This window comes from Oncorhynchus gorbuscha, linkage group LG25 (assembly GCF_021184085.1).
Source record: "Oncorhynchus gorbuscha isolate QuinsamMale2020 ecotype Even-year linkage group LG25, OgorEven_v1.0, whole genome shotgun sequence".
NCBI lineage: Eukaryota > Metazoa > Chordata > Actinopteri > Salmoniformes > Salmonidae > Oncorhynchus > Oncorhynchus gorbuscha.
The window spans coordinates 17,868,246-17,882,186 of NC_060197.1; the positions used below are offsets into that span (position 1 = coordinate 17,868,246).

At 41.9% G+C, this 13,941-nt stretch overlaps 1 protein-coding gene across 2 annotated transcripts in view; it reads left to right on the forward strand.

Moving 5' to 3' along the window:
* The window catches only part of LOC124013699 (TBC1 domain family member 22B-like), a 183,674-nt gene that overhangs the window by 105,954 nt on the left and 63,779 nt on the right, over positions 1-13,941 (forward strand). Inside the window, exons 11-12 of one of the 2 annotated variants that reach the window (XM_046328131.1) lie at positions 4,597-4,672; positions 4,957-5,714. In XM_046328131.1, coding sequence (XP_046184087.1) covers positions 4,597-4,672; positions 4,957-5,033 — 153 coding nt within the window. In that variant the 3' untranslated portion in view covers positions 5,034-5,714. Of the gene's footprint in view, positions 1-4,596; positions 4,673-4,956; positions 5,715-13,941 lie in introns of those variants that run through there. The other variant, XM_046328130.1, reaches the window with a different exon arrangement.

A 13,941-nucleotide genomic window follows, 5' to 3' on the forward strand; every position in this document is an offset into this window, starting at 1 on the left:
ACACTCAGGCACCAGAATGCTCACTGCAGGATGCACAGCTGAGCCTGAAGGTCGGGCAGCAATTGTTTATCGGTTAATTTCTTGCACTCTCTGTCTAAAATGTCTTGCGCTCTCTGTCTAAAATGTCTTGCGCTCTCTGTCTAAAATGTCTCGTCCTCTCTGTCTAAAATGTCTCACGCTCTCTGTCTAAAATGTCTCGCGCTCTCTGTCTAAAATGTCTCGTGCTCTCTCTCTAAAATGTCTCTCGCTCTCTGTCTCGCTCTCTATCTAAAATGTCTGGAGCTCCCTCGGTCTCACACACACACACACACACACACACACACACACACACACACACACACACACACACACACACACACACACACACACACACACACACACACACACACACACACACACACACACACACACACACACACACACACACACACACACACACACACACACACACACGCAGAACACACACACACACACGCAGAACACACACACACACAAAACATTTGTAGTAACTTAAACTTAGTGCTCATGATTTTATCATTTATAAATTCGTAAATGCATGGTTGATCCAAGGCCTGTTGTGAGGTTGCTGCTTTTTGTCCCCGAAGCCCTTAATCAAATCATACATTATTTGATTACTTAAATGTACATTAGGATCAAAACTGGGATTGTATGTACATGTGACTTGCTCCACTATGTTAAGTCCACTTCCAATGACAATTTGTACATTAGGACAAACCTCAAACACATGTGACTTTTCAATTTCCAATTACTGTTCGCCTATGTTATTAGCACACCCATATGCACTCTCTAAATGGAGCTTGTTATATAAAGTTGATTGTACATGTGCCCATTAGATGGATACCATCTTCACTATGCTATAAGGAGACATCATTAGCTCTTCAAGAGCTGTCATCTATTCATACTGTGGCTAAAGGTGACATCAATGGATGTATAATGGTCTCAGTACTTTAAGAGGAACTGAACCAAAAAACGACTTCTCTGGTTGAAAAGCGGCCTATGTGGCATCGGTAGTAGTTGTCATGACTCAGACAGTGGATGAAAGGACCCATCAGCTAGGCAAATGTTTGAAGATAGCCAGACCCCCTCTCTCCCACAGAAGAGGGGAAGGGGGGCTGTGCCGTTCATGATACATTAACACTGGATCGAGTGGTGCCGAGTGGCGCAGTGGTCTAAGGCACTGCTTCTCAGTGCTAGAGGGATCATGACAGACACCCTGGTTCGAATCCAGGCTGTATCACAACCGGCTGTGATTGGGAGACCCATTTCCCTAGCGTTGTCCGGGTTAGGCCGGTGTAGGCCATCAATGTAAATAAGAATATGTTCTTAACTGACTTGCCTAGTTAACTTCTTGAAGCTAGTGGGCACTATTTTTATGTTTGGAAAAATAACGTTCCCAAAGTAAACGGCCTATTTCTTAGGACCAGATCCAAGAATATGCATATACTTGACAGATTAGGATAGAAACCACTCTAAAGTTTCCAAAACTGTCAAAATATTGTCTGTGAGTATAACAGAACTGATATTGCAGGCGAAACCCTGAGAAAATTCAAACCAGGAAGTTGCTTCTATTTTGAATACTCCATGTTCCATAGCCTCCCATTGCTCCATTTAAAGGGATATCAACCAGATTCCTTTCCCTATCGCTTCCTCAACAGTCTTCAGACATAGTTTCAGGCTTTTATTTTGAAAAATGAGCCAGAACAAAACATTGCGTCAAGTGGTCACATGAGTTTTGCTCGGGCAACAGAATTTGGACAGCTATTGTTTTTCCCTCTCCTACTGTGAAAGACATTTGCGGTTGATATATAATCGATTATATATTTTAAAAACAACCTGAGGATTGATTATAAAAAAACGTGACCGCTCTTTCCTGTGGATTTCTGAACATAATGCGACAAACAAACAGAGGTATTTGGATATAAAAATCATCTTTACGGAACTAAAGGAACATTTGTTGTGTAACTGGGAGTCGCTTGAGTGAAAACATCCGAAGATCATCAAAGGTAAATTATTAATTTGATTGCTTTTCTGAATTTCGTGACCTAGCTACTTAATGCTTAGTGTACATAATGTTTTGTTATGGTATCAATAAACTTACACAACCGCTTGGATTGCTTTCGCTGTAAAGCATAATTTCAAAATCTGAGACGACAGGTGGATTAACACAAGGCTAAGTGTGTTTTGCAATATTGCACTTGTGATTTCATGAATATTATTATTTTTTTAGTAATATTATTTGACTGTGGCGCTATGCTATTCAGCGGTTGCTGATGACAATTATCCCGCTTAAGGGATGGGTACCGTCAAGAAGTTAAATAAAGGTTAAATACATTTTTAAAATCCACCAAAGAAAGGCCTTTGTGAACAGAAGACATTTGCCGCCATTAAATAGTACCCGCAAAACACCATTCTCAACGTCAACAGTGAGGAGGCGACTCTGGGATGCTGGTCTTCTAGGCAGAGTTGCAAAGAAAAAGCCATATCTCAGACTGGCCAATAAAAATAAAATATTACGATGGGCAAAAAAACACAGACACTGGACGGAGGAACTCTGCCTAGAAGGCCAGCGTCCTGGAGTTGCCTCTTCACTGTTGACGTTGAGACGGGTGTTTTGCGGGTACTATTTAATGAAGCTGCCAGTTGAGGACTTGTGAGGTGTCTGTTTTATCAAACCAGACACTAATGTACCCTTCCTCTTGCTCAATTGTGCACCGGGGCTCCCACGCCTCTTTCTATTCTGATTAGAGCCAGTGCTGTTGTGCTGTTCTGTGAAGGGAGTAGTACACAGCGTTGTACGAGATCTTCAGTTTCTTGGCAATTTCTCGCATGGAAAAGCCTTGATTTCTCAAAACAAGAATAGACTGACGAGTTTCAGAAGAACGTGCTTTGTTTCTGGGCATTTTGAGCCTGTAATCGAACCCACAAATGCTGATGCTCCATATACTCAACTAGTCTAAAGAATGACCGTTTTATTGCTTCTTTAATCAGAACAACATTTTTCAGCTGTGCTAACATAATTGCAAAAGGGTTTTCTAATGATCAATTAGCCTTTTGAAATTATTAACTTAAATTAGCTAACAACTGTCATTGGAACAGAGGAATGATGGTTGCTGATAATGGGCCTCTGTACGCCTATGTATGGGGTGGCAGATAGCCTAGTAGTTAGAGCGTTGGACTAGTAACCGAAAGGTTGCAAGATCGAAACCCCGAGCTTACAAGGTAAAAATCTGTCATTCTGTTAACCCACTGTTCTTAGGCCGTCATTGAAAATAAGAATTTGTTTGTAACTGACTTGCCTAGTTAAATAAAGGTACAATGTTAATGTTGTAAATGACTGTCTCCACTGTATTTCTGATACATTTTATTTTATTCTAATTGACAAAAAAATATATTTTCCTTCAAAAACAAGAACATTTCTATGTGACCCCAAACTTTTGAACGTTAGAATATATATTTAATTTCTTATCCGAAAGAGCGGTGGTTCATGTACAAAGTATTATTATTCCTTTGAGCGTAAGTTCCATTTTAGTAGGAGGGAACTTTACCTACCCCTCCCTCTCCATGTGTAACAAGCCGTCATATCTTGTTAGTCCACTAGGGACTTTTATCTCATGTCAGTGTGTTTTGTGTATTCTTTGTTAATATTTTGTTGGTAAATAAATTATTTAAATCAATTTGTTTTAGTACTGAATATTCAGAAGGGCTAGCGTTCTTCCGGATCCAATGATTATGCCACGTTCAGAGTGAGATTGAGGTAATAATTGACTGTTATTGATGTAAGATATCTATATATCTTTTGATTTTAATTCGGGCGAAGGTAACTCGTTTAACAACTTCTTCCGTGGTGCCCCAAATTCCTAATGAGTTAATTGCTACATGATTAATTTAATTGAATAACACTTAAACATAGTTAGTTGATAAGGTAAATAACAGTCATCACGTTGATGATTGTCACATCACGACATAGTCATAAACATACATTCTAGTCTCAAAACAGTCAAATGTAGTAATGAGGAGGAGAAAAACAGATGCCAAATCAGTGAGTTCAGCCACCCTTTAAGCCCTGCTGTCTGATATTTGCATTTAGACTGTAAATGTTGCATTTAATCCCCTGTCAGCATGTGTTTATTGGTTGAGAGGACAGCGCAACTCCTGATCTCTCATGTTCTCCCTCTCCCCATCTCTCTGTCTCTCAGTCTGTCCGTCTGTCCGCCCCCTTCAGAATGGCCACAGGGTGATCACGAGCTGTGGTAGCTAGCACTTGAGATGAGACTGTGTATGCTCTGTGTGCCAGTGTCCCTCAGCTAGTATACACAGATGTTTGTTCATATGTCATCATTACTATTCCTCACACACATCCTCTTTTTCTTTATTGAAGTACAGTTTGGTACAACAGTCTTGTCTCTGTTTTTAAGTCAAATCAATAATAGTGCAGCCATCACCTCTAGTAAGTCAGGCCTCACCTTACTGTGAAATTCATCTCTCTCTTTCTCTCTCCTCTCTCTGCTCTCTCACACACTCTCTTTTCTCTCACATTCTCACTCTCTCTCTCTGCTCGCTCTCTCTCCAATCAAGGACAACTACACATTTGCCCAGCCTGGGATCCAAAGAAAAGTCAAGGCTCTGGAGGAGTTGGTCAGCAGGATCGATGGTGAGTGCTTTCTCTCCCTTTCGCTTATTCTCCTGTCCTCTCTTGTGGTCCTCTACTCTCCTGTGGTCCTTTCCCTCTTCCTCTCCATCTTTCTCACCCCTCCCTCCCCTTGGCTTGTCCTCTCCCACTTTCTATCTCCCTCTTTCGATCTGTGTGGTTTCCAGGAGGGAAATCCTGTCTCTGAGCACACCCCTGCATCATATCTCTCTCTCTCTCTTTGTCTGTCTGACCATATCTCTCTTCCTGTATGTCAGAATGATGATTAGTCTGTCCTTCTGTCATAGTGATCACGCGCGCACACACACAGACCCTGACTGCTGTGTGTCATCCCCAATCAGCGGCGGGTCAGTGTGGCTTTTAAGAGTGGTGGCTGGCTGGCGTCTGGTCCGCCGGGGGGAAGCAGAAGCCACCAGAGCATGAGATCCTCTCATTACTTTAAATTACTGAGGTGTAATCAGAATTCACTGGCCATCCTCTCCTCCCACCATGTCCTCACAGAGCAGGATAAGGCCAGGGTGGAGGGAGACCGGTCCCTGCACAGCACAAAGCCAGATCTAGACTCTAGTCCTAGTCCTATACTCCTATACTTTCTTAATATTAGAGAGTTGTAATCAGGATTCAGTGGACATCTTCTTACAGAACAGGGACAGAAACCGAGCCCTGCACTGCACACAGTCAGCCCAGTTCTAGACCCAGATTCAACACCTAGCGCTATACCCTATTGCCAGATCCAGCCCAGACCCCAGGCATTTGTATTCCAAAACGTTCTTATATTTTCTTTCTTCCTGACATCTCTGCTCAGTTTGGACTTGGCTATATTTAACAACCAAATTTATGCAGGGAGGGAAATTGAGTTGGTCTTTTTGGACTAGATAAATGTCTTTAGGTCGCAGGTTAGATTTACCCTCTCTGGAGTAAGAGACTGTTCTTAAACAGATATTGAACTTTACCAGTCCTCCTTGAGAACTTCAGTTATTTTTCTCTTACTTTATCATTTTGAGTTTCCAGTGTTGTTGCCTTCATTTTCTTGATCCTACAGTACATGTCTACTGTAAATTACCGGTAAATACTTATGAATGAACCATACCTTGCCAGGTATTTATTTCTGTGATATTTTTAACAGCTGTTGGGTGGCATTTTCTCTGTTGATTTGTAACAGAGAAGGTAGCCTAGCGGTTAAGAGTGTTGGGCAAGTAAACAAAAGGTTGCTGGTTCAAATCCCTGAGCCAACTTGGTGAAAAATCTGTCAATGTGCCCTTGAGCAAGGAATTTAACCCTAATTGATCCTGTAAGTAGCTCTGGATAAGACCGTTTGCTGAATGACAAAAACATGTTTGTTTTTTAAATTTCCATTTTTTTATATATTTTTTTAAACAATTTAACATATTGCTCATTAATTCAACACGCAGCTCCTTAAAGGTTTGAACCATAAAGACACACCTATACACGCGCACACTTATACGCTCACATGTCTCCTTATAGGTAGAACCAACACTACAAGCAAACTCTGTACTCATTGTAATTAGAGACAAACATTTTCTCCTGGGAATTATTCTAAGAACCCCAAATGTGTTAATTCTTCTGATATTAAAATGACACCCTATCCTCTATATAGTGCAATCCTTCGGACCAGATTTACTCCAGACACCCGAACAGGCCCCCATCCCCGTCATTCACAGGAGAAAGCGACGGAAAAGGTATCGCGGAAGGAGATCAGGGTGCCTTGTGAGGATCCGCCGACGAGTGGCTAATCTGCCTTTGCCATCGGTACTATTGACCAGCGTACAATCACTGGATAATAAATTGGATGAACTAAAAGCACATTTATCCTACCAACGGGACATTAAAAACTGTAATATCTTATGTTTCAACGAGTCGTGGTTGAACGATGACATGAATAACATACAGCTAGCAGGTTATACACTGTATCGGCAGGATAGAACAGCAGCCTCTGGCAAGACAAGGAGTGGTGGTCTATGTATATTTGTAATCAACAGCTGGTGCACGATATCTAAGGAAGTCTCAAGGTTTTGCCCGCCTGAGGTAGAGTATCTCATGATAAGCTGTAGACCACACTCTGCCTAGAGAGTTTACATCCTCTACTTTTTGTAGCTGTCAACATACTACCACAGACCGATGCTGGCACTAAGACCGCACTCAACGAGCTGTATACCGCCATAAGCAAACAAGAAAACGCTCATCCAGAGGCTGCGCTCCTACTGGCCGGGGACTTTAATGTAGGGAAACCTAAATACATTTTTCCTAATTTCTACCAGCATGTGCAACAAGAGGGGGAAAAAAATCTAGACCACCTTTACTCCACCCACAGAGACTTGTACAAAACTCTCCCTCGCCCTCCATTTGGCAAATCTGACCATCATTCTATCCTCCTAATTCCTGCTTATAAACAAAAATTAAAGCAGGATGCACCATTGACTCGTTCAACAAAAAAGTGGTCAGATGAAGCAGATGCTAAGCTACAGGACAGTTTTGCTAGCACAGACTGGAATATGTTCTGGGATTCTTCCGGTGGCATTGAGGAGTACACCACAACAGTCACTGGCTTCATCAATAAGTGCATCGATGACATCGTCCCCACAGGGACTATATGTACATACCCCAACCAGAAGCCATGGATTACAGGCAACATCCACGCTGAGCTGCCCAGTGACACGAGCCTACCAGAAGAGCTAAATTACTTCTATGCTCGCTTCGATGCAAGTAACACTGAAACATGCATGAGAGCATCAGCTGTTCCGGACGACTGTGTGATCACACTCTCTGTAATAACATGTTATTACATCACACTCTCAGTAATTTTATTTTACCTTTATTTAACTATTTAACTAGGCAAGTCAAATTCTTATTTTCAATGATGGCCTAGGAACAGTGGGTTAACTGCCTGTTCAGGGGCAACGACAGATTTGTACCTTGTCAGCTCGGGGTTTGAACTTGCAACCTTCCAGTTACTAGTCCAACGCTCTAACCACTAGGCCACCCCAATAACATGCAGACCACCATAGACCCTGTGCACAAGAGCACTAAGGTATTTGATATTTTATTAGGATCCCCATGTGAGTAAGACCTTTACAGGTCAACATTCACAAGGCCGCAGGGCCAAGCGGAATACCATGATGTGTACTCCGAGCATGCGCTGACCCACTGGCAAGTGTTTTCACTGACATTTTCAACCTCCCTGTCTGAGTCTGTAATACCAACATGTTTCAAGCAGACCAACATAGTCCCTGTGCCAAAGAACACTAAGGTATTTGGTATTTTATTAGGATCCCCATTAGCACCTACTCCTCCTGGGGTTCACATAAAACATAATACAGAATGACATAATAAAGAACATCAACAGCTCAAGAACATATCTACGTACTTTTTTTTAAAGGCACACGTAGCTTACATATCAATGCATACACACAAACTGTCTAGGTCAAATAGGGGGAGGCGTTGTACCGTGAGGTGTTGCTTTGCCTGTTTTTTATACCAGGTTTGCTGTTTATTTAAGCAATATGAGATAGAAGGAAGTTCCATGCAAAAGGCTCTATATAATACTGTACGCTTTCTTGAATTTGTTCTGGATTTGGGGACTGTGAAAAGACCCTGGTGGCATGCCTGGTGGGATAAGTGTGTGTCTCAGAGCTGTGTGTAAGTTGACTATGCAAACAATTTGGGATTTTCAATACATTAATGTTTCTTATAAAAAGAAGTGATGCAGTCAGTCTCTCCTCAACTTTTAGCCAAGAGAGACTGGCATGCACAGTATTTATATCAGCCCTCTGACTATAATGAAGAGCAGAATGCGCTGATCTGTTCTGGGCCAGCTGGAGCTTAACTAGGTCTTTCCTTGCAGCACTGGACCACACGACTGGACAATAATCAAGATTAGACAAAACTAGAGCCTGCAGAACCTGCTTTTTGGAGTGTGGTGTCAAAAAAGCAGAGCATCTCTTTATTACGGCCAGACCTCTCCCCATCTTTACAACCATTGAATCTATATGTTTTGACCATGACAGTTTACAATCTAAGGTAATGCCAAGTAATTTAGTCTCTTCAACTTGTTCAACAGCCACACAATTCATTACCAGATTCAGCTGAGGTCTAGAACTTAAGGAATGATTTGTACCAAATACAATGCTCTTAGTTTTAGAGATGTTCAGGACCAGTTTATTACTGGCCACCCATTCCAAAACATACTGCAACTCTTAGTTAAGGGTTTCAGTGACTTCATTAGGTGTGGTTGCTGATGCGTATATGGTTGAATCATCAGCATACATGGACCCACATGCTCTGTTTAATGCCAGTGGCAGGTCATTGGTAAAAATAGAAAAGAGTAGAGGACCTAGAGAGCTGCCCTACGGTACACCACACTTTACATGTTTGACATTAGAAAAGCTTCAATTAAAGAAAACTTAGAGTTCTATTAGATAAATAGCTCTGAATCCACGATATGGCAGAGGTTGAAAAGCCATAACACATACGTTATTTCAACAACCGGCTATGGTCAATAATATCAAAGGTTGCACTGAAATCTAACAGTAAAGCTCCCACAATCCTATTATCAATTTCTTTCAACCATTCACCAGTCATTTGTGTCAGTTCAGTACACGTTGAGTACCCTTCTCTGCTGAAAGTCTGTTGTTAATTTGTTTACAGAGAAATAGCATTGTATTTGGTCAAACCCATTTTTTTCTAACAGTTTGCGAAGAGCTGGCAGCAAACTTATAGGTCTGCTGTTAGAACCAGTAAAGGCCGCTTTACCACTCTTGGGTAGCGGAATTACTTTGGCTTCCCTCCAGGCCTGAGGACAAAGACTTCCCTCTAGGCTCAGATTGAAAATATGACACAGAGGAGTGGCAAAAGAGTCAGCTACCATACTCAGTAGCTTTCCATCTAAGTTGTCAATGCCAGAAGATTTGTCACCATTGATCGATAAGTCATTTTCCCACCTCTCCCACTCTAACTTTACACAATTCAAACTTGCAATGCTTTTCTTTCATTATTAATATTATTTTTTGCATGAATACAATTTCTCACTGTTCATTGTTGGCATTTCCTGCCTAATTTTGTCCACTTTGCCAGTGAAAATATCATTAAAATAATTGGCAACATCAAATGGTTTTGTGATGAATAAGCTTTTGATGAATGATGGAGTTGAATTTGTCTTTCTGCCCATAGTTTCATTCAAAGTACTCAAGTTTTTTTTCATCATTCTTTACATCATTGATCTTGGCTTCATAATACAGTTTCTTGTTCTTGTTATTTCTCAATTTGCAGTAAGTAAGCCAGTCAGATGTGCAGCCAGACTTATTAGCCACTACTTTTGCCCCATCTCTTTCAACCATACAGTTTTTCCAATTCCTCAAGCTATGGAGCCTTAACAGTTCTAACAGTCAGTTTCTTAACAGTTTATCAATAATTGGAAGAAACTATTTAATAAATTAATCAAGTGCAGCGTCTGGATGCTCCTCATTAATCACATCAGACATTTTTAATATCATCCACACAAGAGTCGTAGCAAAATATGTTGTATGATCTCTTATATACAATTTTAGGCCCAGCTGTTGGAACTTTGGCTTTCCTGGATATAGCCACTATGTTGTGATCACTACATCCAATGGATACGGATACAGCTTTAGAACAAAGTTCTACAGTATTAGTAAAAATGTGATCGGTACATGTGGATTATCTTTTTCATGTAGTGTGTAAACACCCTGCTAGGTTGATTAATAACCTGAACCGGATTACCGACACTGGTTACAGTAAGAAGCTTCCTCTTCATCGGACAGCTTGATGAAACCCAGTCAATATTCAGGTCCGCAGAAAGTAGATCTCTCTGTTTACATCACGTACACTAGTAAGCATTTCACACACATTATATAAAGCACTTGATGGCCTTTAGCTACACCCCAAAAGAAAAGGCTTCAGGTGTGTCAAGTGAACCTGCAACCACAACACTTCAAAAACACTTGACATATGATCTTCTCTAAGCATGACAAGGATATGGGTCTGAATATATAGAGCAACACCTCCCCAATAAGCATCTTGTATAGATGGTATAGCTTTGTATTGCTACTGCTGTATCATCAAATGAATTATCTAAGTGAGTCTCAGAAATGGCTAATATATGAATGTTATCTGATGTTAGCAAGTTATTGATTTCATGAACCTTATTTCTAAGGCTGCATATATTAATATGGGCTATTTTCAGTCCTTTCCCGGGCAGCTTATCAGAGATAGACATAATACTGAAAAGCAAACAAAGCAAGATAAAAAATATATACATTCAGCAGTCCATTAATCAATTGGTGTGTGTGTGGTGTCGGGTTGAAAATACGAAACCATAGGCTTGGCTCTCTCATCCCTGTCTAAATGACTACCGACCCATAGCACTCATGTCTGTAGCCATGAAGTGCTTTGAAAGGCTGGCATTATCCCAGAAACCCTAGACCCACTCCAATTTGCATACCGCCCCAACAGATCCACAGATGATGCATTCTCTATTGTACTCCACACTGCCCTTTCACACCTGGACAAAATTAACACCTATGTGAGAATGCTATTCATTGACTACAGCTCAGCGTTCAACACCATAGTGCCCTCAAAGCTCATCACTAAGCTAAAGACCCTGGGACTAAACATTTCCCTCTGCAACTGGATCCTGGACTTCCTGACCGGCCGCCCCCCAGGTGGTAAGGGCATCGCATCCGCCACTCTGATCCTCAACACGTTGGCCCATCGGGTGCCTGCTCAGTCCAATCCTGTACTCCCTGTTCGCTCATGACTGCCCGGACATGCACGACTCCAACACCATTATGAAGTTTGCCATTGACACAACAGTGGTAGTCCTGATCACCAACAATGACGAGGGAGGTGGTCAGAGACCTGGCCGTGTGGTGCCAGGACAACAACCTCTTTCTCAACGTGATCAAGACTAAGGAGATGATTGTGGACGACAGGAAAAGAAGGACCGAGCACACCCCCATTCTCATCAACGGGGCTCTGGTGGAGCAGGTTGAAATCTTCAAGTTCCTTAGTGTCCACATCACCAACAAAAGGGCACGACAAAACCTATTCCCCCTTGATGTCATAAGGTGAATGCACCAATTTGTAAGTCGCTCTGGATAAGAGCATCTGCTAAATGACTTAAATGTAAATGTAGGAGACTGAAAAGATTTGGCATGGGTCCTCAGATCCCCAGAAGGTTCTACAGCTGCACCAACGACAGCATCCTGACTGGTTGCATCCTGCCTGCTATCCTGCCTGCTATCCTGCCTGCTATGGCATCCTGCCTGCTATGGCAATTGCTCGGCCTCCGACCGCAACGCACTACAGGGGGTAGTGCGTACGACCCAGTACATCACTGGAGCCAAGCTTCCTGCCATCCAGGACCTCTATACCAGGTGGTGTCAGAGGAAGGCCCTAAAAATGGTCAGAATCCAGCCACGTTAGTCATGGACTGTTCTCTCTGCCTCTGCACGGCAAGCGGTACCGGAGCGCCAAGTCTAGGTCCAAGAGGCTTCCAAAAAGCTTCTGCCCCCAAGCCTTAAGACTTCTGAACATCTAATCAAATGGTTACCCAGACTATTTGCATTGCACCCCCCCCCCCACCTACATGTATATATTACATGAATTACATTGACTAACCGGTGCCCCCGCACATTGACTCTGTACCAGTACCCCCTGTATATAGCATTGCTATTGTTATTTTACAGATGCTCATTAATTATTTGTTACTTTTGTTTATTTTTCTTTAGGTATTTTTCTTAACTGCATTGTTGGTTAAGGGCTTGTAAGTAAACATTTCACTGTAGGTGACACATGTTTGGGGCATGTGACAAATACGATGTGCTAATTGGCTGTGGTTAAATACTTTGCACACGTGTTCGTTCGTGCGCGTGTGAGTCCTGGGTTCAAATACTATTTATGGTATTTTAACTACTTTTAAAGACATTTGGAAGTAAGTATATTGATATTTTTTGATATGGGAATGGAAAGTATTGGCATATATTTGAAAATACTCAAATACATTATTCATATACAATTTTTTATACATTTTTTTCAACCGGTAGTCATGCTGAGACCAATGTGTATTTCTCAGTTGAGCCCTGCATTAACACACATACACATTAATAATGCACATCAATATTCACATCAATACACTAAAATAAAAACACAATCATAGAAAACAATCAGCCTTTTGAATTGCCCTAGAGGCATCAATTCATAACCTTTTTGAGAACCTTGGACAAGGAAGCTGCAAAAAAAAACTAAAAGCAGATCAAATATAATAATTTAACAACAATTCACACAAATATAGAAGCTTGAAGCTTTCCACCTTCTCCACTGTGGTCCCGTCGATGTGGATAGAGGGATGTTCCCTCTGCTGTTTCTTGAAGTCCACGATTATCTTCTTTGTTTTGGTGATGTTGGGTGAGAGGTTATTTTCCTGGCGCTACACTCCCAGGTCCCTCACCTCCTCCCTGTAGGCTGTATTGTCGTTGTTGGTAATCAGGCCTACAGCTGTTGTGTCGCCTGTAAACTTGATGATTGAGTTCGAGGCGTGCGAGGCCATGCAGTCATGGGTGAACTGTGGGAGTACAGGTGGAGGCTGAGCACACATCCTTGTGGGGACCCAGTGCTGAGTATCAGCGAAGTGGGGGTGTGTTTTCCTACCTTCCCCACCTGTGGGCGACCCGTCAGGAAGTCCAGGACTCAGTTGCACAGGGTGGTGTTTAGGCTCTGTGCCTCAATCTTAATGATGAGCTCTGAGGGTACTATGGTGTTGAATGCTGGGCTATAGTCAATGAACAGCATTCTAACATAGGTATTCATCTTGTCCAGATGGGATAGGGCAGTATGCAGTGCGATGGTGATTGCATCGTATGTGCATCTTTTTGTGGCAGTAAGTCAATTGATGTAGGTCTAGGGTATCAGGTAAGGTAGATTTGATATGGTCCTTGACTAGTCTCTCAAAGCACTTCATGATGACAGAAGTGAGTGCTACGGGGCGATAGTCATTTAGTTACCTTGGCTTGGGTGCAGGAACAATGGTGGACATCTTGAATCATGTGGGGACAGTAGACTGTGATAGGGAGAGATTGAATATGTCAGTTAACCTCTTGCTCCTACCTGGCACGCAGGCGTCCCATCTAGAGCTCTGGAAATGCAAATGCGCTACGCTAAATGCTAATAGTATTAGTTAAAACTCAAACGTTCATTAAAATACACATGCAGGGTATTGAATTAAAGCTACACTCGTT